Source organism: Fundulus heteroclitus, unplaced genomic scaffold (genome assembly GCF_011125445.2).
Source record: "Fundulus heteroclitus isolate FHET01 unplaced genomic scaffold, MU-UCD_Fhet_4.1 scaffold_41, whole genome shotgun sequence".
NCBI lineage: Eukaryota > Metazoa > Chordata > Actinopteri > Cyprinodontiformes > Fundulidae > Fundulus > Fundulus heteroclitus.
Window position 1 is genome coordinate 320,212 of NW_023396824.1, and position 26,589 is coordinate 346,800.

At 44.6% G+C, this 26,589-nt stretch overlaps 2 protein-coding genes across 2 annotated transcripts in view; one reads left to right on the plus strand and one right to left on the minus strand.

Annotated features, from left to right (window-relative positions):
• LOC118560255 (protein NLRC3-like) overlaps positions 1-26,589 on the minus strand; it is a 943,592-nt gene that overhangs the window by 168,322 nt on the left and 748,681 nt on the right. The gene's annotated exons all lie outside the window — the stretch shown is intronic.
• Positions 3,773-26,099, plus strand: LOC110367781 (zinc finger protein 721). The gene is made up of 2 exons (XM_036131159.1): positions 3,773-4,103; positions 22,441-26,099. Exons 1-2 carry the CDS (start codon positions 4,040-4,042, stop codon positions 25,455-25,457), a joined length of 3,081 nt encoding a protein of 1,026 aa, XP_035987052.1. The 5' UTR covers positions 3,773-4,039; the 3' UTR covers positions 25,458-26,099.

Genomic DNA, 26,589 nt, shown 5'->3' on the forward strand with positions numbered 1-26,589 from the left:
AGAAGGCCGAGGAACAAGAAGGCCAAAAACTTAACTAAGCCAAACCGAAGGAGCGTGAAACAGCTCATTATCAGGGGTCAGAAACCTAAGCAAGCGCTAGGAACTAAGGAGCGCTGGGAGAGCGCAGGACAAAATAAAGAATTTAAACTAAGAATTAGAAAATAAAGGCAAGACTAGAACAGGGATAGCACCACAAAAGAAAAAACTAAAGCTAACCCCTGAATCAAAACAAAAACACTAAGCAGAAAACTAAAACGATACCAGAAAATAAAAACAAAACAAAGAAACTAGGATCCGAACTGGTAAACTAATGTAAAACTAGATAGCTAATGTAACACAAAACTGAAGCTGAAAAACTAAGGTAAAAAACAATACTTAAGCAAAATTATGAGACTAAAGCTAAACTAGAAATTAAGGCAAAACAAGAAAACTAGAACATGAATAAGTAAACTAACGAGAAAACCAGAGAACTAAGGCTGTAAATGAGGAAATAAAGCAAAGCCTGGAAACCAAGGCGAAATCTAGAATCCTAAAACGGAGCAGGAAAAACAAAAGCAAAACAGAGACTAAGAACTCTAAGAAAACAAGAACCCCTAAATAACTCTAACACCCCAAAAATCCTAAGTAAATCAAAACTGAAATCGAGCCCAAAAAAACAACAAGGCACTGGCCTTAAGGGCTCAGGCAAAAACGGCTGCTAAGCAAAAAAAAGAAAAAGTCTTCGTGGAGGTCGTCCTGGACGAGGCAGGCGGCGGAGCAGCATCGCTCGATTAAACCCTCGAGGAGGGCGGCCCCGACGAGGCAAAGTCAAGCGGCCTGGAGACGGCGGTCGGCGGCTCCGGCCGAACAGAAAAGTCAGAGACGGGCGCCGTGGTGGACGGCCCCGACGAGGCAGAGTCGAGCGGCTCGGAGTCCGCAGTCTGCGGCTCCGGCCGAACAGAAAAGTCAGAGGCGGGCGCCGTGGTGGACGGCCCCGACGAGGCAGAGTCGAGCGGCTCGAAGTCCGCAGTCTGCGGCTCCGGCCAAACAGAGAAGTCAGAGGCGGGCGCCGTGGTGGACGGCCCCGACGAGGCAGAGTCGAGCGGCTCGAAGTCCGCAGTCTGCGGCTCCGGCCAAACAGATCAGTTGGAGGAGGTGCCAAGCTACAGGTCTCGGTGGAAACCGAGGCCAGAGGCGGGTCCTCCTGGACCTCCTCACGAGGCTTGGGCGGAGGCAGGTCCTCCTGGACCTCCTCACGAGGCTTGGGCGGAGGCAGGTCCTCCTGGACCTCCTCACGAGGCTTGGGCAGAGGCAGAGCGGCTCCCTCGGAGGCCTCGGGCTGAGGCAAAGCGGCTCCCTCGGAGGCCTCGGGCTGAGGCAAAGCGGCTCCCTCGGAGGCCTCGGGCTGAGGCAAAGCGGCTCCCTCGGAGGCCTCGGGCTGAGGCAAAGCGGCTCCCTCGGAGGCCTCGGGCTGAGGCAAAGCGGCTCCCTCGGAGGCCTCGGGCTGAGGCAAAGCGGCTCCCTCGGAGGCCTCGGGCTGAGGCAAAGCGGCTCCCTCGGAGGCCTCGGGCTGAGGCAAAGCGGCTCCCTCGGAGGCCTCGGGCTGAGGCAAAGCGGCTCCCTCGGAGGCCTCGGCTTGAGGCGGAACAGCTCCCTCGGAGGCCTCGGCTTGAGGCGGAACAGCTCCCTCGGAGGCCTCGGCTTGAGGCGGAACAGCTCCCTCGGAGCTTTCGGCGGCAAGCAGAGCGGAGCTTTCGGGCGGAGACGGGCAACAGGCTTTGGCGGGCAGCGGCGCCGGGCAACAGGCTTCGGCGGGCAGCGGCGCCGGGCAACAGGCTTCGGCAGGCAGTGGGGTTGGAGGCGGAAACGATTCCTCTTGAACCTTGACGGACCCTCCGCGCCGGTGGTTCTGCTGTCTTCGCCGGGAAGGGACAGATGAGGAATCTGAGGCAATCTCCGGGGTGGTAGCTGGCCAGCAGGGCAGAAGGTCGTCTCGGTCTCCGTAGTAGAACTCCCACAGCTGGCTCTCCTTGATGCGTGGGGGTCTGCTAGGTGGAACGATGTGCTTTACTCGAGGGGCCAGCTGTGAGTCATGGAGATGATGACCGAGACGACGAGAGGCTGAGCGGCTTCCTTTCCCGGGCTCTGAAGTAGCCGTTACCACACCCACTTGGACCACCAGGGGAGTAGAGTTGGCCCGGATCGGTGGCGCAGGGTTCCGGGCTGAAGCCATCCTGGCGTACCTTTCCCTCATCTGACGTTGGCACATCTCTAAATATGCGATGATTTCCGGGTCGTCAACTCCTGCAGGTAAGTCCCGCATGGCGCCTGAGTTTACCTTGTGACTGGGCCGTACTGTCAGGATTTTGTTTACCGATAAACTCAGGATGCACACACGGGACTAAAAGTTTGAGAGTATTTATTACAAGGTTGATGGGTGGAGGTTTGATGAGGCCAGAGGAGCTGGTTGTACAGGAACGGAGAGAAGGTGATGGCAGGAGCTGACGGACCGGAGACAGAGAGTCCACCCTTGCTTGGTGTTGCTCGGCTAGTAGGCCTCGTAGCACTCAGGTTAGCAGTTCATAGAAGACACCAGGGCACAGAGCTGAGCTTCACCAGGGCGGCTAGTCAGGTTAGCAAAACTTGAGAGACACCAGGGCTCAGAGCTGAGCTTCTCCAGGGCGGCTAGTCAGGTTAGCAGAACTAGAGAGACACCGAGGCTCAGAGCTGAACTTCTCCAGGGCGGCTAGTCAGGTTAGCAGAACTTGAGAGACAACAGGGCACAGAGCAGAACCTCTCCAGGGACAAACAGAGAACAAACAGTCTTTAGAGTGACTGACTGGACTAACCTTAACAGGAGCAAAAACAAAGCTTCCAAGGCAAACGGGGACTGGCATGGAGAGGTGTGGAGTGATGATGACGGCCCAGTGCTGAACTAAAGACAGAGGGAGGTTTAAATAGAGAACTGACAGGTGACACCAGGGTCTGACTAATTAACCAGCAAATGATCTCAGGTGTGACTGACTGCTGAGGAGGTGAGGTGAAAATTGACAGAAAATAACTGATGACTGAAAACTAACAATAAATAAAGTCAAACCTAACCCAAAAGAGATGAAAAAATGAAAATAACAGAAAAACAAAGCCAAACCAAAACTCAACCATGACAATTCTCCTATGACTTTTTTCCCTCATATTAGTAATTGTATCTCTTTAATAATCCCTAATCTTTGTCTATACCGGATCTTCAAATGTTCACATGGATTTATGAAATAATAAAGACCGCAATTTTTAGATTAAACCACTTGATTCTGCTGTTCATAACACATACACATATATAAATTTCTCTCTCTCTTTCTCTCTTTCTCATATGTGTGTGTGTGTGTGTGTGTGTGTGTGTGTGTGTGTGTGTGTGTGTTAGAATACTTAACAATCTATATATGCACATCTGTCAGAAAATTGATCAAAACATTGATCAAAAGCCAATTTGGCTGGCAATCTCTATCAGTTAATCTGTCTATATTTTTTTACAAGTATATATATAAGCTCCATCTATATCTTTCTATCTGAATACTTAAAACATCTACACAGGAAACATAGACGTTCACTACTTTCTGCCACACACAATATGGCGGTGACGTTGACGTACAAACCTGCCCCATTGTTGTTGATGATGTCTATGGTCTGAGCAGCAGCGCAGAGCCAAGTGGGCGGGGCCAGACTGAGCCTGCGTGCTGATTGGCTGTGGCTGCTGAGCCACGTGACGATGCCAGACCGTGACGAGAGGGGAGGGGGAGGAGCAAAGTGCTGGTGGGGCGCAGACTGTGGAGAAGCTGCTGCGGTGAGAGAATAAAAAGTCTGGAACTTTTTAAACGAGTATTGTTCAGTTTCCCCTGCAGCGTTGGTGTCGATAGCATCGATGCTGGGATCGATCCGCCCACCACTAGTTTGTGGTGAAAAGGTGTTGAGTTGAGCCCCAGAGAGAGATTAGCAACGAGCAGAAAGTGCTGCTGAAGAAAGATTGACGGAGTTGAAAGAAGTCTTGGTGGAGCCGGAGGAAGAGATGGAGGATGAGCGCAGACTGCTGGATTTCAGCCGGATCCCCCTGATAATCTTACAGCGAATAGGTAGGAAACAGCAGCTAAGCTACTAAGGTTTTACTGATCAGAGGAAAGTTGTTTGGCTCCATGCTGAACTCGCTATCCGACAGAAAGAGCTGCTTCACCAACGGCTTTCCTTCTTTCTGCTTCTTGATCAAAGAAGCTCATCAGAACAAAGAAGAGCTGCTAAAATTCACACACAATGATCCATCAACCAATCAGAGCTGCCAGAAATAGCTCTAGCACATTTATTCCCCCCACATTATTCAGCTCTGTGTTGATGGATGTGGCCAGGAGATCATGGAGAGATTGCCATCAGTTCTCCAGGGCCTCACAACAAGAAAACATCTGCTCTCTTCTTTCTGCTTTATTACACCAACAATAGTTCTTTGCATCCATTAATCTAGGCCTGCTGAGCTCCTTTAAAGGACAATTTACACTTTTCACCACTTCTTCTTTCTCTTTAGTAGCTAAAGCCTAGGAACTGTGTTCTTAGTGTAACCGGGTGGTTTATTGGTTGAGAACAGTGGTTACATGGAGTGACTGTAAATTCCCACATAATTCAGGCCCTTGAATGCATCTATGCCCTGTTTCCCCATCTTCTTCTGGTTTGCAGCATTGGGCTCATTAGTGTGTGTATATAGGCACTAGGTGTGCCTGCCAAGCTAGGAGTGTAGTTGGATCGCAACTGAATGACCACTGGCGCTGTGTAAGTCGGGCTGCCGTACCAAGAATTGGGATATTGGATCTTTGTGCTGCTGGAACCATTTCAGTGTCTTTTTACTGCAGCATCTGAACGTACCAGTTTTTCATTTTTCCTTATGTCTTTATTGTCAGCAGACATTTTATTTTCATCTTTTTGGGTATTTCAGATTGCTGCTGTTGCATATTATGCTCTCACCCAGGTGCATTGTTTGTTATGCTCTAGGTTAATTGGGTAACAGGTAGTTGTTTAGAGCCGGAGTTGCTGCACCACCAATACAGAACCAGAACAATAGTGCAGGTTTCTTTTTAGTTTTTCTGAACTAGCTGATTGGGCACAGCTTTATGGGACTGGGTGATGCAATTTGAGATTTGCTTTTCTTTTGGTTATCTAACATTATTTTGTGGTTTGTGTTGCTACTAATCTGGTTTGTAGTTATTTATGTTTAAGTCTCAGATTTCCTCTAGTATTGTCCTAGGCTCCTGTGCTTTATTGGGTTTACACTGGATTAAAAAAGTCTATTTTTAATGTTGTAAAAGAATCTGTAAATAAAATATATTTTCTATACCATTTCTGTTTCATAGTTTTCAGCCAGACTTACCTGGGTACTTTTAATTGGGAGACCCTAGGCCATTTGATATTTTAGAGGTCTACCAGTTGGCTTTAGGGCCACGTCCTCTGTCACAGTCCGGGTTTCACCTCCCCGTGTTACATTAGCACCACTTGTTCCTTCTTTACACAAATTCATCATTTTAGCTTTTAAAGCCCAGGCTATGTGGTTTTGATTAGCTGCTAACCCAATAAGTTTAAAAGATGGACGGGTTGTTAAAAGTTGGGCTGCTTTTCACAACATTTGATGAGTTTTAGAGAGAATTTATAAGAAGATTTTATCAAAATCGTTGTCATGTGGCAGAAAAATAAAAACTTTGCATTTAATAGAAAGTCTTCTTGCACATTGTTTTGCTATGTAAAATAAACTCTAAAGGTTAAATAAGTTTAAGTCTTCCTAAAAATGTAGCAAGAAACATTTCTATTTCAGTGTAAACTGTGACACATTCAATCAATTTTAGCACATTATCTCTGACAGCAGAATTTTAGACTGCTTCATATTCAAACATTTTAACAGAAATGCATTAGACAGGAATAAAATCCACCAACTTTCAGTTCAAAGATAAAAGGACCAGTTATGGCAAAACTTTACCAAAAGAGCCAGATAAAAGGCTTTACAGTAAACTTACAGGTTTGCTCTGCACCCGTGCAGCATTAAAGCTTTGCTACATGCATTAGTGCCATCTATAGATGTAGCTTTAACATTCTTTAACGTACATTTCGACCTGTATGACAGGACCCTCTTATCTGTCTCTCTTCGAGGTCGGTCGTGTTTTCTCTCTTCTCCAGCTTTCACCCCCCCCCCCCTCCTGCTTCTGCTGCTATGTCTTGTCTTTCTGAGCACTTTCTTCATATCACCTGCACTCTGAAAAACATGGATCTGGTAAGCTGGTCTCTTAATGCTATTGACCTGTAGCTCTACGCTAACCTGACGAAGCCAGGTGGATTTGCTCCGCATATCCATCTGGAAACCTTCGGTTGAAGTAATTTTGGGAAGGGGCGAAAATACTGGTTAGCTGATAGGCCTATGTTGGTGAAAGACGGGCCAAATAAACCAATCAGATCAACGAAGCATATGACGTACTAACAGCGACGACAAAAACAAAACCACAAGCTCTTGCCGAAACCAGTCGGGAGAAGAGCAAAAACATCTTTTCCTCTGAGAAAAATCTCCAGAGCAGTGTGAGATCAGGATGGTCTCACGAGGCTAGCTCTATTCTAGTGAATACTGCTTGTCAGGACTTTGATGCAATCAACTGGTTTCCTTATATAGGAACATTTTTGACCAATATGTATAATATGACTGAACTTGACTTTGTGACAAAGCTTATAGTTAGAGTGGCTCATGTTACCCTGAGCTACCTCTATAGTTGTGCTGTGATAGGCCTAGGCTGCTGGAGGACATCAGGGTCTAATTTTCTCACTCTACTGATTTCTACTGTTCTCCAGTTTTGCATTGTATTACATTGAAATGACTGTCGTCATTTCAGCTTTTAACTTTCTGTTCTCTCTCTTTTTCTTCATAGAAGGTACACCTGGTCTGGCGTTCTGTTAACTGTGACATCATCCAGAGAAGACAGATCACCCGCTACTACCATCTAATGTAGAACAGATTACTAGATCAATGTGTGCTTCTGTGCTTTTTTGTTTCTCTTGTTGTGTCTCTGCTCTGTCTTCTGTAACCCCAGTGGGTCGAGGCAGATGACCGTTCATACTGAGCCCGGTTCTGCCGGAGGTTTTTCCTTCCCGTTAATGGGTGTTTTTTCTTCCCACTGTCGCTTCATGCTTGCTCAGTATGAGGGATTGCAGCAAAGCCATGTACAATGCAGACGACTCTCCCTGTGGCTCTACGGTTCCCCAGGAGTGAATGCTGCTTGTCGGGACTTTGATGCAATCAACTGGTTTCCTTATATAGGACATTTTTGACCAATCTGTATAATCTGACCCAATCTGTATAATATGATTGAACTTGATTTTGTAAAGTGCCTTGAGATTACATGTTTCATGATTTGGCGCTATATAAATAAAATTGAATTGAATTGAGTCAATTTTGTTGCGACGGGTAGGCAACAAAAGGGGGACCCATCCGGTCCTGATTTCACTCATTTTGTGGGCTACATCCTAAATTCTTGGATGGAAAGCGGCGTGTCTTTCGACTTTGTCATTCTTGGACGTTTGAAACGTTTGCATGTTTGGATTTAGGATACTTGGATTTCTACTTATTGGATTTGGTGGATTTTTGATGTATCAGCAAATACAGCGGATGTCGGTAGCTATTTGGCCTTGATCAGGCTGCTGGCTGCATATGACGCGCTCACCAAGGCGGTGAACGGACAGTACTGGAAGGTGGAGGAGCAGAGCCGAAAAGCTGGATGTGCTGGAACGCAGACTGGCTTCAGTGGTTGAACTCAAAGGGAGATGGGATAAAATCTGGAAGTGAAGCGCAGGAAAATTGGATTTCAGCATTAGGAGCCAGCAAAAGACTTAAAGCTGACAGGAAAGTCAGAGCAGCTTGTCCTCATAACAAATAACATATTTGGACTTTGCCTTCTCTATCTATCTGTCTATCTGTCTATCTTTCTGTCTGTCTGTCTGTCTATCAATCAATTTTATTTGTCAACTGCAATTTGCATTGCAATCGAAATTTCAGTTCCAGTACAACCGTCCATCACACACACTTTGGGGGAATGATTGACTGAGGCCTTGCGTTGCCAGGAACGCAGCCAGTCGGCCGCTGCTACATCAGCGCAGCCGTTAGGTGCGTTCCTCCATATTTGTGCGATGTCGCCATAACAACCAGGGAGAATTAGATAGTGGGGAGTCCGATTTGAAAAACAGGATTTGTTATGGGAACAAGCTGACACCAACTTTTCTGTCAGCCTTAGAGTCTTTTCGCCGCTGGCTCCAGGATCCAATATTCCAATAATCCAATCGATGGGCTAGTAACGTTCACACTTCCAGGTTTTATTCCATCTCACCTCTGTACCACCACCGCAGTCAGCTTATCAAGCCGTCCGTTTTGTTCATTCAACGACCTCGTGATCGCGTTGACTGCTGCTGGCAGTCTCATCAAGGCCATATTGACCGCCAGCAGCTTCTGAAGGTGCTGATACATTAAATATCCTCCAAGGCCAAAAAAGAGGAATCCAAGTATCGTAAATCCGAATAAGTAGACATCTTCTACGTCCTCAACAGAAAGAATTGGGAGGCACACCGTGGACCATTTCTGCCACGGGTCCAAGATGTATCCCGCAAAAAAAAGTTCCGTCGGGACAGGCACGCTCCCCGGTCCTTTGCTTTCCAGTTGAAAAAATTTGATCAATAGCGTTGAGAGACCAGCTGACGAGATCCATAATTGCCTTAGAGCTTTCGGTTGCTATGAAGAAATGGCACAAAAGACACAGACGAAGCAAATAGCAGGAGAATGGTTGGAGGGGTAATAGCAGATAAGGAGCTCTGGAGAGCTGTTTCTGAACTGTTGGCGGGCTGATAACATCAAGGACAATGGCCTCTGGAGAGTGTTCACGGAAATATAAACACTTTCACCCAAACAGACACACATAACTGATGCTCATAAAACTGATGAACTTACACGTGACTAGTCTCAAATGTTTACCTTCTGCTATATGTGTCTCGTTTTATTTGTGCTTTTTGTGCAGGAGGTTTTTGATACATCAAACTGTATCCTGTTATAGGATAAAGTATGAGTTATGTTTTTTTTTCTCTCCCACCTTCCTTTTTGTGGCCTCTATTATTCCACGGAGTAATGGCAGCGCCATGTGGGCACCGTATACGGCGGTAAATCATCTCCCCCTGAAATGTTTGTGATGGCGGTTGTACTGAAACAGCAATTTCCCTCTGGGATTATTAAAGTATTTCTGATTGTAATTCAATATTGCGCTGGTCATTGCTGCTGTTGCTCATGTTTTATTTCCTCAAAGACACTGTCCAAAGTAGAACTGTCATTGGCCTGGGTCCAATGACAGAGTAGTTTGGCATTTGAGCCCTGCAGTAACTTGTCATACCCAGAAAGGACATAAACTCGAAAAAGACAGATTTGTTCAAAGGTCAGGTTCACAGATAGGGCTGCTGTGTGATTGTTCCAATACATGTCAGCAAGCTGCTATTTTTTCATCAGATATTTTATACCAACGGTCCTCAGAGTCAGAGTCCGGTCTATCAGACCCATGTGAAGTACAATGGAAGTCATCTGTAGTGATTTTACAGCATTTACTGCTAATGAGAAAAACATTGAGGCACGGGACCAGCTGGAAGCTTCCATTCGTATTTATACAAAGGTTGATCACTGTGGGGTCACTGTGAGCCCAGCATAACGCAGCGCGTGAATCTATTTATACCTCTGGTTTATTTAGGAGAGGAAGGGGAACAGACATGGAGGCAGGGAGAAAGTTGTGTATGCAGACGATAGTGACACGCTCCCTCCCTGTAACTTATCCAGCCTATTATCAACGGAAATACAGACACAGTGAGATGACTCTCTTTGTGCAAGGCTCCCGGTCGCTCACTTCCTGTCTTTGTTTAGCTGCCTAAAAAGTGATTCATGCAGCTACTTGGTACTTTGAGTGTTTTAATCATCGACCGTGTACAAGAGCTGTGGATGAGAGATGGATGGAGAGCCGGTTGATGCAGTCAGGATCCAGCAGAGTGAACGTCGGACTTGCTTTGGCTTGAATGGACATCAGCCTCCATGAATACCAGGTTATCCTTGTAGCTATTTATTAACACCAAGCCAACTTTTCCACTGTGGAGGTTCGCCTGGGAACATTTGCACTGCAGAGCCGTCTGCACCAAGTGACGACACAAACAGGTTAAAATGTCCTCGTACGGTATGAGGCCACTTCTTCATGTCATCCTCTCAGTCATGAATAGTTTGGGTGTGGCTCTCACTTGCCAGTCCAATCACTCTACAATTTTTGGAAATGTTGCCACAACAATTATTTGGTACCCTAAACTAAAAAGAATTTAAATTAAGTTGCTATTAAAAAAACCAGAAACTGATACCCAAAGCCATGTTTTAAATCAAGTTTAAGGGTGTGTCTTAATTCAGGGGCTGCATCAGTGCACTGCAAAAATAGAACTAAAAGTAAGATTTTTTTTAAATATAAGTATTTTTCCTTGATTTGAGCAGATATAGGACTATTTGCCAATGGAATAAGATTTTTGCACTTAAAATAAGAACAATTCATCTCCATCATCTTATTTCAAGTGCATGGTATATAATTATCTTATTTTAGGGGTAAAATATTAATTCTATTGGCAAATAAACTTTTTTTCCTGCTCAAATCAAGGAAAAATACATTCTTTCCTAGAAAAAGTTACTTATTTTTAGTTCTCTTTTTGCAGTGTGCAGACTCGCCGGTATTTGGCAGCGAGTGCCACGGCGGTCTAATGGCAGAGGAAACATCTGCACGGTAGTTTACTGCATCTTTATCACACCGAAAGAAAATCACAAGTTTGGAAAAAGAAAAGACGCCATTAATTTCAAGAGCAAAGCTCTGTGCCTTCCTGAGAAGAGACAAGCCTAATTTTTATGGGAGAGAGATATTTGCTCTACAAGCAAATATTTATTTTAAAGAAAGAGGTTTTGGAGGTGAAGTTGCTAAACGTTTAGTAACAAATTAATGAAATAAAATTTGTAATCAGTTAATTTTAAGTTTTTATTTTACATAAAAATCACTGAACATTAACCAGACATTAATTAGTTCAGCTAATTGTCACAGCTGTGGCTCACACTGTCACGGTTGCTAGGCAACGGGTGTGCTGCCAAGGCTAGAAGGTTCCAAGTTTCTAATTCACAGCCAGCCACTATGGTTTTTAGGGTATGCAAAGGACGCGGCCCACCTGGGTCGAATCCATCTTGGGCTGGACCCCTTTAAGTGAGACACACCCCATGTATTGACTTTCATGTGCAAAGAAAAGCAATACTACAGAAAAATGAAAGCAATAAACTCACCGCTCAGTTAGCGTTAGCTTACATGACTGCCTCCGAGTTTTATTTCAGTGCGGTCGTCACGCCACATTACTAAGAAAACGTAACGGGATTCAGAATCAGAATCAAGTTTATTGCCAAGTTGGTTTGCACTCACAAGGAATTTGACTTGGTGTTGATGGTGCTGACAAAAAATAAAATAAAATGGATATATATATATATATATATATATATATATATATATATATATATATATATATATATACAGAAGCTGTATCCACTCAGTAAACTGTGCGTTAATGTAACGCAGAAGCTTGTAAGTCCTGAACGGGGGAGAGAGACAGTGTCCAGTGTCACAGGCGGCTCTTGGCCTTGTTCATCAGACCGGTAGCAGATGGAAAAAACTGTTGTTGTGGCGTGAGGTTCTGGTCCTGATGGACCGCAGCCTCCTGCCAGAGGGAAGTGACTGAAATAGTCTGTGACTGGGGTGAAGGGATCAGCCACAATCTTCCTGCACGCCTCAGAGTCCTGGAGGCGTACAGGTCGACTGCCCCAAGATGGCGGCCGTAATTTCTGTGCCGCGACAGTCAATGCGGGTGAAACTGCCATCGGAGGCGGACGGACAGTCTCCTTACTCCAGCTGCTCTACGTTGTTGTGGTTGCGGACCTAGTGTTCTTCTTCACTGGTGGTGGTTTTCCCAAAAAATCCGAAATGCGTTTCCGTACGATATTTCCTATAGACTGTACACTTACTAGTCTGCTGCCGCGAGCGGGATACCTCTTTAGTCGGCGAGCACTAGCTTGCTTGAAGTTGCCATGACAACTTCCGTGAAGTTGTGTTGATTAGACCTCAAAATAATTAAATTAAAATCCAAATACACATTATAGTAAAGTTTAAAAAAAGTCAAAATCATTTCCCAAAATATTCATAAGAAATTTAGAAATTGTGCAAAGTATTTTTAATACATTTTATAAAAATCTCCCTCTCGCCACTAGGGGGTGCTGCAGCACCCCCACTTCCCGCGGCCATGCACGCTGCAGTCTGCCCTTGTCCTTAGCGGTGGCACCAGCGTACCAGATGGTGATGGAGGAGGTGAGGATGGACTCAATGATGGAGGAGTAGAACTGCACCATCATTGTCCTTGGCAGGTTGAATTTCTTCAGCTGCCTTCTTCAGGAAGTCCATCCTCTGCTGGGCTTTCTTGGTGAGGGAGTTGATGTTCAGCTCCCACTTTAGGTCCTGGGAGATGGTAGTTCCCAGGAAGCAGAAAGACTCCACAGTGTCCATGGTGGAGTCACAGAAGGTGATAGGGGTAGCTGGGGCTGAGTTCTTCCTGAAGTCCACAACCATCTCCACTGTTTTTACAGCGTTGAGCTCCAGGTTTTTCTCCCTGCACCAAGTCACCAGATGGTCAGCCTCCCACCTGTAGGCGGACTCGTCACCATCAGAGATAAGTCCCATGAGAGTGGTGTCGTCAGGAACTTCAGGAGCTTGACAGACTGATGACAGGAGGTGCAGCTGTTGGTGTACAGGGAGAAGAGCAGAGGAGAAAGAACACAGCCCTGGGGGGAAGCAGTGCTGATGAGCTGGGAGTCAGAGTCATGTTTTCCCAGCTTCACCTGCTGCTTCCTGTCAGACAGGAAGTCTGTGATCCACCTGCAGGTGGAGTCGGGCACATTCAGCTGGGAGAGCTTCTCCTGAAGCAGAGCTGGGATGATGGTGTTGAAGGCAGAGCTGAAATCCACAAACAGGATCCTGGCGTAGGTTCCTGCAGAGTCCAGGTGCTGGAGGATGTGGTGAAGGGCCAGGTTGACAGCGTCGTCTGCAGACCTGTTGGCTCTGCAGGCAAACTGTAGGGGGTCCAGGAGGGGACCGGTGATTTATTTAAGGTGTAAAAGCACAAGGCGCTCAAAGGACTTCATAACCACAGAGGTCAGAGCGACGGGTCTAAAGTCATTAAGTCCTGTGGTCCTTGGCTTCTTGGGAACAGGGATGATGGTGGAGGATTTGAAGCAGGTCGGCTGGGTGTTGGACACAATCCGTCTGTGACCTGCAGTAACCTTCCCTTTTTACACTGAATTTAAGACAGTGAAATGAAGCAAGAAGAATCTCAGGAGGCTGAAAATATTGAGTTTGAAATTTGAAAGGTTGAATATTTTTATATGCAGATTTTTTTTAACACTAAACAATTAAACTGAAAAATAGGTTTTAAAAATGTAATCACTTTGAAATATTAATGTGAATTTTTAGCTTGAACTGAAAATAACAAATTAAATTTCAACTATATAGAAATAATGATAATGGTTATTTTTGGGTTAAAAAAGGTTTTCTGAATATATTTTAACACTGAAAGAGTAAGTACAAACATACATTTAAATTTCAGTGGTATTTTTAATTCAGATCTTAGCGACACAAATTGACTTCCATAGACAGCCAAGGGCCATCTGCATGTTCCTGCACACACTGAGTAAGTCCGTAATTTCTGGTCCATAATGTCCACACCGCATTTCAAGTGGTTATAGTCAATAACAGTGTTTGGTTTCTGTTTTTGAGTCTCCCCAATCTCCACTTGCTGATGCATGGTACTCAGCAGACAAACAGATTTCTTCTTTTTTGTTGCATACACTGTCAGTAAGGCACTTCCAGATGTGAACAGCTGTGTAAAGTACAGCTAGCGTCCTGAAGTTTCTTTTGCTGTTGCTGGTAGCTCCCGCCGACATCTGCTCATGGTGCCAAGCAGCGTTGTGTTCTGCTGAAGGAGCCTGTTGGCCAGAGACAGAGACGTGAAGAAATTGTCCATAGTTACAGTCCTGCCCTGCTCCATAAATGGCTCCATCAGTTTCACAACGTTCTCAGACAGCCTTTCTCCTGTGGGGCGGGAGGGATCTTTTCCCAAATAGGGGATAGCATTACACATTTATTTTGTGTCCAGATACACTGCAATCCAAAACTTAATTCCAAATTTATCAGGCTTGGATGCAATGTATTGCAGACAACGAACCTTTGATGGAAATAACTGCTCATCAACAGTAATATGTTGCCCTGGACTGTAGGACAACACACAGTTCTGTACAAACTGTTGCCAGATGTTTGAAATAGCAGCAAATGTGTCCGTTTACACACGTTCCAAACGAGTGTCTTTGTTGTCAAAGCGCAGATATTTCATTATATCCTGAAACCGGTTTCAAGGCATTGTGGCTTTGATGTGTAAATTCCCAAAGTCTTTGGACCACAAATCCCGCATAGCACCAACACTCCCCTGTGCTGCCTTCATAAACAGAACTGCAATCAAAGCCACCAGCTCATTTTCCAGCCCTGTTCTGTTCTGCGACCCTGCTGGACTGTGCAGTCTCTGATGGTCATCAGAATATCAAGATCCACCCTACAGAGGAAGCTTTGGAGGACACTTCTTGTCTTGAAACCTATGGAAACCGATTTCCAGCGCAAAATCGTCTTTGCGCTGGAAATCGCGAGCGCCGGCAAAGCCGTGCTGCAGCGGAGGAGAGATCTCGCTGAAGTGACTAGAGTTATATTTTCCCCCTAGTAAATAGGGCAGATGGTCATTATTGTACATATTCTTGCTTTCCCTCTCTACAGCGTTCAAGCTCATGCAGCTATTGTCATTGTACAGATCAGTTATCAGCTGATCGCTGCGCTGGTGGCTCCGCTGTCTGAAATCATTCCGGTGTTGGCGACACTGATGATGTAGACTTAGTTATATTTAATTACAAATATGATTTCCCCCCCCCCCCCCCCTGCTCTCAGGTAAAACACTCGTCAACAGAGAGGTTTGAGCTAAAACCGAAACTAAAGGGGGTGGAATGGTTCTCCAACGACAGGGCTAATGGGGCATTTACATCTGAAAAGGGATTCATGTATTGTGAAGTACTGTTGGGAAGACTGGAGGCTGACAAAAATTGTCGTATCTCTGGGACTTCTAAGGCCCGTTTACACTGCACTTTTTTAACCGAGCCGAGACCAGTCCGAGCTCGGTAACCGAGATAACTCTTGTGTGTAAACGGTCAGCAGACTGAACCGGACCGCGCTAACTGCAGACCAGTTCCTGAGCAGGTCTCGGACTGTTTTTTTTATCCCGGTTATTTGATAAAGACCGCATGAGCAGACCGCGTCATCCCCTTACAGTCAGCTGACTGTCAGCGGGTTTCCCGGCGTGTCTGGCTGCACGTCCCGATTCACACTCCATTCAGACAAATTTCAGACATTCATAATAATACTAGCTTCCTTACCGTGCCACACGGTTTCCAGAGATGATTCTGCTTAGCAGTGTGATGAACCTCAGCGTCTGTCGTTGTTTCCGGCGTCTGTAAATCCTTAGTAGACGTTCGTTTGTCTCATCCACTTCCTAAAAGCCGACTCTCTCAAGTAAATTCACCAATGGTTGCCTTCTTCCCCTGACTCTCCGCAAACACCGAAATATCAGAACTATGCTTGATAAAGTATAGTTGAATTGGGGTGACCCCCCTCTTGTGAGTGTTGGATGCGTCGGCATTGCGTCGGCATTGCGGTGGCTGGGGGATTTCCTCGGGGTCGTCTCTCCTCTTTCCTTGGGGGGGGGGGGGGGGGGGTTGCAGATATCCTGCCGCATAATTCTCACCTAAACTAGTGCACTCTAACAAAAATTCCCACAGGTGCAGGGTTCCATGTATTACGTGTTCACTTATATACAGAAAGCCTGTAATTTATTTATTTATTTATGTTCTTTCACTCTCTTTTTTCAGATTTCATTTTACACGTCAGCTTAAATAATAGTACATATGATTTAGCAATGGCATATAGGTGTTATTCGTTTGCATTTGTTGCTTTATGTCTGTTGGTTGTGCTGATCTTTTTGCATCTCTCTTTCCAGGTGATGGAGCAGACGGAGGACGTTTTATCACTCTCTCCCTTTTATCTCTTCTTTCTTTCACCTCTTCTCTTTTTTTTCCTTTTTTTATCTTCTTGTTCTTCCTTTACTCTCCCATTGTAGTGTCCATATAATTTGAAATTCTCCCTGCAGGAATCAAGAAAAAAAAAGAAGGGAAAAAAAAAACAAAAAAAAAAACAGAATATCAAGCATAACATCCCGAATGTTACGGGCGCTGCGGTTTTGTTTTTCTGGTTCCGCCTCCAATCTCAGAGAGCGGTAGTACCGCAGATCGCCACTAGGAGGCGAGGGGCAACCAAGGAACCGAGATAAGCTTGGTGTGTAAACGGGTCAGCTTGGCCTGGTTAACTGATCCAAGCTCGGACTGGTCTCGGCATGGCTCGGTTTTTAGGTGTAGTATAAACGGGCCTCTAGTGTTAGTCACCTACACACGTGAAGTAATGTCTCGCACACACATCTCAACATCTCACCTTCCCGGAAATTAGTGATTTCTCTCATGGTCCATATGCCCAATTTTTTACCGTGTGCACATACAATCATCACAGATCGCTGTATTGTCAGCTGTGCGAGTTCAACCAGTTCATCATGGCTGTGCCCGTAAGGTGTTGTATGCATGTGTTTCCAGACGAAGAAAGCCCAATAATAGCATTTTCTGGTGCCAGTTGGCTGAGATCTTGATGGCAAAGGAAAATAAATAGCCCAGTCCATCCATCCATCCATCCATCCATCCATTTTCCGGCACTCTTATCCCTGCTGGGTTTGCGAAGGGTGCTGGTACTGACCTCCAGCTGTCGAAGGGCAGAAATAGCCCAGTCTTTTCAGAATCAGAAATACTTTAATAATGCCCAATTTACTGTGATATTGGCAAGACCCGCTGAGCTAGGATAGCACAGGTGTCGTCGTGCCAAACGACTTATCCCTACCAGAGTTTGTATCCCCTGGGTCAGGAGAGTGTTTAAAATCAATACAACTTTTAACCTCCAGCGTTGTGAAGTCTAAATATTTTTAAACCTCACATTCTAATAAAATAAAATAGATTTTTTTAACTCCTCATATTGTTATATTTTTAATATCGCGTTTTCTTATTATGGTTAATATATCTATATGGCTTTTGGTTAAATTAAAATCTTATCTGATAATTTTGGCTGTACTTTTATTCAGTGTTCATTTGGTCACACGTGAAATCCGCTTTATATGATCCATTCATGCGGGTCTAGCTACTAAAACAGAAAAAAAAAAAAAACAGCAGACAACTGTGATGGACTCAGGAAGGTGGATTTTTAGTTTAAGCAGACAGACATGCGACAATCTAATAACGTAAAGCTCTTATTTTGGTGACAAATCTGAAAATGACCACAGAGCCATTTTCTTTCTCATAATGTGTTATATTGAGTGATCAATCGAGTTTTAACCGACATAGCAATCCCTTACAATCGCCCTAGCAAGTGTTACATTTTCAGTTTTAACCCACAAACTGAACAATAATGTAACGATACCATTGCTATATTTCGTTAAGAAAAGTAAAACATCTTGGTTTCCTCTCCTAATAAAACTTTCGGTGGCGGTCACAAAACTTCCGGTGGCGCCCCTGGCGGCAGCGGCCGAACACAGCTCTGTACCAACTCGCGGACTTTTTGCATAAAAATGCCGCCAAACTCGCTGGAAACCACTCATCTACCCAGCCGATCAGTACTTGACCGCGAGCGCCTGTTGGAGTTACGATCAAGTTGTGTTTTTGGACTTTTAAATACCACGCTCGACTGCCTACGTGACTGTGGCGTCCTACGGAGACCAGCCCCGGAGGCCTGTGAAGCGGCGGCTTCGATGAGCAGCTCACGCCGGAGGAGAGCGACGCGGAAGCGGTGTAGCCGGCCGAAGAAGCGCGGGTGCCGAGGAGGCTTAGCAGCGAGGCTAAAGGCTAACCCATTCAGACCGCCGCTACCATCCATCTGGCTTTCCAACGTTCGCTCACTGGACAACAAAATGGACCATTTACAACTCGAGCTCTCTGCAAAGAGGGAGTTCAGGGACTGCTGCGCTCTCATTCTGACCGAAACATGGCTCACATCATCAATCCCCGGCAACGCCGTTAGCCTGGAGGGGCTAGCTACTTTCCACGCTGACAGACACACAGAACTCTGCGGTAAGACCCGAGGGGGCGGACTCTGCGTTTACATCAATAATACCTGGTGTAAAAATGCTAGATTAGTCACAAGTTTCTGCTCTCCGGACATTGAGCTTATGATTATTAGCTGCAGACCTTTTTATCTGCCTAGAGAGTTCACTGTTGTTATCATCACAGCGGTTTACATCCCTCCCAGCGCTAATACTAAAGATGCTATGGGTGTTCTCTATCGGACTATCTCTGAGCTGCAATCTGCACACAGAGGGAGTTTATATCAATGCTGGGGATTTTAACCAGGCAAATATGAAAACTGTTCTCCCTCATTTTTACCAACACGTGGATTTTGCAACTCGAGGAGAGAATACTCTAGACTTAGTTTACACAAACATTAAAGGAGCATTCAGAGCAGCCCCCCGCCCCCCACCTGGGCTCTTCAGACCACCTTTTTGTGATGCTAATTCCTGCATACAGGCCCCTGCTGATCAGAGCAAAACCAACAGCGAGGCAGGTGAGGGTGTGGACGGAGGGAGCAATGGAGGCGCTCCAGGACTGTTTTGAGTGCTCTGACTGGGACATGTTCGAAGCTGCTGCAACTTATGAGGACAAGATCAACATTGATGAGTACGCCATGACTGTGTCAGCCTACATCAACAAATGCATTGAGGACGTCAGCACCACCAAGACCATCATCACCCGAGCCAACCAACGACCCTGGATTACTGTGGAGGTCCGTCAGCGCTAAAAGCACGGAACTCAGCCTTCAAGTCTGGAGACAAGGAGGCACTGAGGACAGCGAGAGCCAACCTGAACCGTGCCATCAGGCTAGCAAAGCGGAACCACAGTCAGAAAATCCAGGAGCTTTTCCATGACGCCAGCAACACCAGGAGCATGTGGAAAGGCATCCGGGCGATCACTGAATACAACACGCCCTCCCCCCCGGTGGGTGAGGTTGATGCTGACTTCCTCAATGGACTAAATAACGTCTTTGGGAGGTTTGAGGCACTAAACAGCACTCCAGCAGTGAAAGCTGTTCCCCATCAGGAAGAGGAGGTCCTCTGCCTTGACACTGCCGACGTGTGGAAGACTCTGAGGAGAGTCAACCCGCGGAAGGCCCCAGGCCCCGACAACATACCTGGGCGGGTGCTCAAGGAGTGTGCAGGTCAGCTGGCTGGTGTCCTCACAGACATTTTTAACATCTCGCTGGACCAAGCCACAATGCCAGCATGCTTCAAGTCTGCCTCCATCATTCCGTGCTAAAGAAACCTCAGGACACCTGTTTCAACGACTACCGGCCTGTTGCACTGACTCCCATCATGATGAAGTGCTTTGAAAGGCACCCAACGGCCACGGACCTCCAAAGTGTGCCAGCGTGTTTTCACGTGATGTTTTTATATCACCACATTTGTTTTCTTATCACGAGTCAAACCACTCATACAGTCACCTTATAAATGTATTACATTGTTTTAAATCTTTATTAAATTATGTCAATTGAGCATATGATAGTAAATTGAAAGTAAATATAGAATAGGTATTACATAACCACAAAATCAAAGCATTTGCCCATAATTTGCAACAGAAGTGCAGCAGGTGGTCTGCTGTTTTAGTGACACCTTGTGGCAGCTGCATGCCACTGCAGCTGCCACAAGGTGCCAGAGGACCTGCCTTTAGTTACAGCAGCTGGGCTGCCGGCGTTGTAACACTTTGTGGCAGGCCGATGGCAAAAATTCCACAAGCTTTTATTGAAAATAATATCAATAAAACATGATTATTAGGAAGTAGTTATAGACTAACAGGCATCTATAACAAATTGTTTACCCACACACAGTAACAACAATGCGGCAACAGCCGTGACTCCTTCTTGTCAGTCGCATGCCAGTGAAAGTGCCACCGGAACTGCCACTACTAGGGGCCGCTGCCACCAGAAGTGCCACTCTTAGCTGCCACGACCACTGGAGGTGCCACTAGTAGCTGGACCTGCCACCAAAAGTGCCACTATTACCTCCAGCTGCCACGGGAAGTGCCAGTATCAGATGCCGCTGCCACAAATTGAGCCTGCTGTCTCTCACATCCAGAGGAAATGCTGCCTACATCGAGCCCGCAGCATCCTTAAGGACTCTTCTCACCCAGCCCACAGACTGTTTTCTCTCCTGCCCTCCGGCAGGCGTTTCTGGTGCCTCTGGACCAGCAGACTAAAGAGCAGCTTTTTCCCTAGAGCTGTCTCTTTATTGAACTCTAATCCTCACTGATCCCACTGCCCTCATATACTGATCGACTCTCCTCTGTCTCCTCACACCTACCTCCATTTTGTTATTTGTTACTTGCACTCCTGACTGTTATTATAGTAACAACTGTTTATATGCATCTTGCACTACTCACCTTGACTGGAATATTGATTTGCAATGCCGACTGTTCATTTACAGTACCAATTGTTTACATATACATTTGCTAATAGATTAGATGCAAAAAGCATCTAATCTAGAGTGACATGTTTTACCCTGAGCTATCTCTGTAGTTATGCTGTTATAGGATAAGGCTATTGGTGGACATCGGGGTCTACAGTTCTACTGTTTTCCAATGGGGTACCGCGCGCGAGCTATTTTTAGAAACACAACGTCACGATGACGTCACATCACGTGGTACGCAGTGGGACAAACTCCGGAAACCCGGCGCTGGTTTGCTTTAAAAGAGACGTGCGTTAGCCTAGGTTTTACTCGGTAAACGACTGCTTTTTCCAAATCTAAGACCGTGGTTTTTAAACATTGTTGCTATGGAACGTGCAACAGCGACTCGAGTTACGCTGATCGGCCGCATATGAAGGATGTTTTCTTCAAGACTGCCAAGGAGAAATGTGTGCGGTGGGTACACCGGTCCGGTCGGCCTACATATGTAGCAAGCATTTTGTCGGAGGAAAGGGCACAACCGAAGAACATCCTGACCCAATTCCAGCGACATCAAGTCAAGGTAAGAGTATTTTGGTGGCCGACATGTTAATAAAGTAGCGCCTGCTACCATGACAGCATATAGGCTATCATGGTAGCAGGCGCTAACATGATAGCCTGCTACCAGGATAGCCTACTCAAAAACATTTCAAATGAGACAACCATTAAACATATACCCATTCCTGGACGGTGATTGCAAACAACAACAAAAAAAAAACGGCCGACGCTGCCTTGATCGCCGCGCATGAAAAAAAAAAAAAATCTTACCGTTCATAAACTCGGCCAGTTTTCCAGTCTTTTTAAGCCCTCGAACCTCAAGCCATCGTTTGAGCTGAAGGTTGGTGTGTTCTTCGACAGTGCGACCAGTAAACCGTGTGCCTGGGACATCGTCTTGGGAAAGTTTAACGGCTGTAAAGTCGGTCATATCGCTGGTTCTGTTGCGCTTGTAATAGCTGGGTTATCCGTGCGTTCTCTCCTGTATGCCCTACCTAAGCGGCAAAAGGGGCGTTGCTCTTGAGACGGTGACGTCACGTGCGCGGTACCCCATTTTACGTTACTTGTCGTCATTTCAGCTTTTAACCTTTTGGTTCTCTCTCCTTTTTTTTCTTCATAGTAGGTACACCTGGTCTGGCGTTCTGTTAACTGTGACATCATCCAGAGAAGACAGATCACCCGCTATTACCATCTAATGTAGAACAGATTACTGGATCAATGTTTGCTTCTGTGCTTTTTTGTCTGTCTTGTGTCTCTGCTCTGTCTTCTGTAACCCCCAGTGGGTGGAGGCAGATGACCGTTCACACTGAGCCTGGTTCTGGTTCTGCTGGAGGTTTTTCCTTCCCGTTAATGGGTGTTTTTTCTTCCCACTGTCGCTTCATGCTTGCTCAGTATGAGGGATTGCTGCAAAGCCATGTACAATGCAGACGACTCTCCCTGTAGCTCTACGCTCTTTCAGGAGGGAATGCTGCTTGTCAAGACTTTGAAGCAAACAACTGGTTGTCTTATATAGGAAATTTTTTGACCAATCTGTATACTCTGACCCAAACTTTATAATCCAATTGTATTTGACTTTGGAAAAGTGTCTTGAGATGACATGTTTCATGAATTGGTGCTGAATTTAACTCACATTTATGAGCTTTTCTCTTTTCTTTCCAGATTCCAAAAAATATTGTGTCTGTAAAGACGATGGAGTTCAGACTGAGCTCAGCAACCAGGGAAACTCCACTTTAGATGAAGAGGTACCAGAACCTGGGCAGACAAATAAGGAGAAAAAGGAACAAGAACATCAACAGTTTGAAGAGGAAGAGAGGCAACTCTACATCAGTCTGGCTGAAAAGCAGTTTTTGCTGCAACACAAAACTGACCACATTTTAATTATTCCTTCTAATGTGCAAAGACTCCCCAGTGAAGAAGAAGTTAGCACAAACAAACTCATCTCTCAGGCCTCGCCAGAAGTTGAGAACCAGGATCAGGAAGGAAACAAGGAGCAGACAGGAAAAAAGAGAGAAGAGCAGAAGCAAAATGAGAAATGTGAGGAAACCAAACAACAGAAAGGCACTGCTGAAATTTCTAAATCAAAAACTAATAAGAAACCTCACTTTGACCAAAATATATATCCTTGTAAAATTGGTTCTAAAAACTTTTCTCAAAAAAGTCACTTGAATGCATTGAGAACAGATGAGGCTAAGAAGCCTTTCTCATGTCTGAGCTGTGGAAAAAAGTTCCCCAAAAGAAGTAGTTTCAAAATTCACATGAGAACTCACACAGGGGAGAAGCCTTTCTCATGCGAGACCTGTGGAAAGAGTTTTGGTTATAAAAGCAGTTACAAACTTCACAGGAGTATTCACGCAGGTGAGAAGCCTTTCTCATGTGAGACCTGTGGAAAGCGCTTTCCACATAAACAGAGTTTGGCAAGTCACATGACAACTCACACAGGGGAGAAGCCTTTCTCATGTGAGACATGTGGAAAAGGTTTTACAGCGAAATGGCGGTTAAAAATTCACATGTCAATGCACACAGGGGAGAAGCCTTTCTCGTGTCGGAACTGTGGAAAAAGTTTTAGGTTGAAAAGCTTTTTAAAAAATCACATGAGAATTCACACAGGTGAGAAGCCTTTCTCATGTGTGACTTGTGGAAAAGGTTTTACAGCGAAATGGGGGTTAAAAATTCACATGTCAATGCACACAGGGGAGAAGCCTTTCTTGTGTCGGAACTGTGGAAAAAGTTTTAGTTTGAAAAGCTTTTTAAAAGATCACATGAGAATTCACACAGGTGAGAAGCCTTTCTCGTGTCTGACCTGTGGAAAAAGTTTTAGATTGAAAGCCGATTTAAAAGTTCACATGAAAATTCACACAAGTGAGAAGCCTTTCTCATGTGATACCTGTGGAAAGAGTTTTAAAAGAAAAGACTATTTGGCATGTCACAGGACAACTCACACAGATCAGAAGGCTTTCTCCTGTGTGACCTGTGGAAAAAGTTTTAGAAGAAAAGATTATTTGGTACTTCACATGAGAATACACACAGGCGAGAAGCCTTTCTTGTGTTTGACCTGTGAAAAAGGTTTTAGACATGAAAGCCATTTAAAATTTCACATGAGAACTCACACAGGTGAGAAGCCTTTCTCGTGTGTGACCTGTGGAAAAATTTTTAGACATGAAAGCAATTTAAAAAAACACATGAGAACTCACACAGGTGAGAAGCCTTTCTTATGTCTGACCTGTGGAAAAAGTTACAGTGATAGAAGATGTCATGTGAGAACTCACACAGCTAGGAAACCATTCACATGTTTGAGTTGTGGAAAAGGGTTTAGATACAAAAGCGAATTAATACTTCACATGACAACTCACACAGGTGAGAAACCTTTCTCGTGTGAGACCTGTAGAAAGAGTTTTGCCACAAAAAATCGTTTGGCAAGTCACTTAGTAACTCACACAGACAACAAGCCTTTCACATGTGTTGCATGTGGAAAAGGCTTTAGATACAAAGGCTACTTAAAAATTCACATGAGAATTCATACAGGTGAGAAGCCTTTCTCATGTGGGATTTGTGGAAAGAGTTTTACACAGAGATCGCAAATTGTCGAACACATGACACATCACACAGACGGCAAACCTTTCTCATGCATGACCTGTGAAAAAGGTTTTAAAAGTAGAATTACTTTGGCACATCACATGAGAAAAAACACAGACGAGACACGTCACATCTCAAACTCACATCTCAAAACTCAAACAGATGAGAAGCCTTACAAATGTGAGATTTGCAAAAAAGGTTTTAGACATAAACGGATTTTAAAAACTCACATGATAACTCACTCAGCTGAGAAGCCTTTCATGTGTGTGAGTTGTGGAAAAGGGTGTAGAAACAAAGCTAATTTTGAAATTCACATGAGAACTCACACAGGTGAGAAGCCTTTCAAATGTGTGACCTGTGAAAAGAGTTTTGCAAGAAAAGATTGTTTGTCTCTTCACTTAGTAACTCACACAGACAAGAAGCCTTTCACGTGTGTTACATGTGGAAAAGGTTTTAAAATTAAAAGCCACTTAAATGTTCACATGAGAATTCACACAGTTGAGAAGCCTTTCTCATGTGAGATTTGTGGAAAGAGTTTTACACAAAAAAATCATATTGTCCGACACATGCAACATCACACAGGCGAGAAGCATTTCTCATGTGGGATTTGTGGAAAAAGTTTTACACAAAAAAGTCTAATTGTCCAACACATGAAACATCACACAGACAAGAAGCCTTTATCATGTGGGATTTGTGGAAAGAGTTTTAAAAGAAAAGGTACTTTGACACGTCACATGATAATACACACAGATGAGAACCCTTTCAAATGTGAAACTTGTGGAAAAAGTTTTGTAGCAAAATCTCATTTGGCACGTCACTTAGAAACTCACACAGGCAAGAAGCCTTTCACATGTGTTACATGTGGAAAAGGTTTTAGAAAAAAAGACTATTTAAATATTCACATGAGAATTCACACAGGCGAGAAGCCTTTCAAATGTGATACCTGTGCAAAATGTTTTACACAAAAAACGCATTTGATAGTTCACATGAGAACTCACACAGGTGAGAAGCCTTTCAAATGTGAGACCTGTGCAAAATGTTTTGCACAAAAAAAGCATTTGATAGATCACATGAGAATCCACACAGAAACCTTTCAAATGTGAAACTTGTGGAAAAGGTTTTGCAGCAAAAGCTTATTTGGCATGTCACTTAGAAACTCACACAGACAAGAAGCCTTTCACGTGTGTTACATGTGGAAAAAGCTTTAGATATAAAGGCATTCACATGAGCTGTGACTCGTGCAAAGAGTTTTGCGACAAAAGATAATATCACATGATAAATTACAAAGGCCAGCAGCCTGTATATTCAGAGTTCGGCTCATCATTATTATTAAAGGTTTGTGGTAACTTTTGAGCCATTACTATAAAAAGGTTTTAAGGTTTGAGTTTATTCAGATATTAAAGTGTTTTTCAGATGACTAATATCTCTTATGTATTATTGTGTTTGTGTTTATCAGTATTGTCATTTATTTACTGGAACATATACCATGCTTCATCTTACCTTATACTATGTGTTTCAACTGTCTCTCTTATTATTGCTGAAGGCCTGCAGAGATATGACTCTTTTTCCAGGAACTGAACTGTGTGAACGGCGTTGTATTATCTTGAAGGTCACATTTTAACGGCTTTTTGTAACTAGGGACCTCCCTAAACACAATAAAGAGAGAGGAAGTGCAGGGTGTGTTTCAGAGCAGTAGGAGTTGTAACTGAGCACATCTCTGCTGTTCTCCTCGCAAAAAAATGGAACATCTGTTGTCTTTTCTTCTCTTTGTTGTTTAATGAATGTTTTAGGTGTTTGAACCTGACACCAGTGTATCAGAAGTGAATACTTTTGGTTTCCTGCATTCATGTCTAGGTCTCTGCATCACTTTATCCAGATTCTGATAAGTAGGAGAAAGAGGCTGGTATAGGTGAATGAAGGCTGACCCCTGCAGGCGTGTCCTCTACCTGACCAATGAGTCCTCTGGTGTCTGGTCACCTTCTGCAGCTTCAGGTTTGGGCTCCTGCTCAGAGGAGACAGAGCTTTTAGAGTTGCTGCTCCTAAGTTATGGAAGGCTTTGTCGTTCCATATTAGAAGATCCCCTTTATTGTCAAGTTTTAAAACTCGCCTTAAGACACATTTTATTCCTTGGCTTCTAACATGTTGAAACTTTTTAACTTTTTTATGTTTGTATTGCAATCTTGTTTGCCTCTGTTTGAAGCGCTCGGCGTTCCCATGGTGTCATTTCAACGCTGC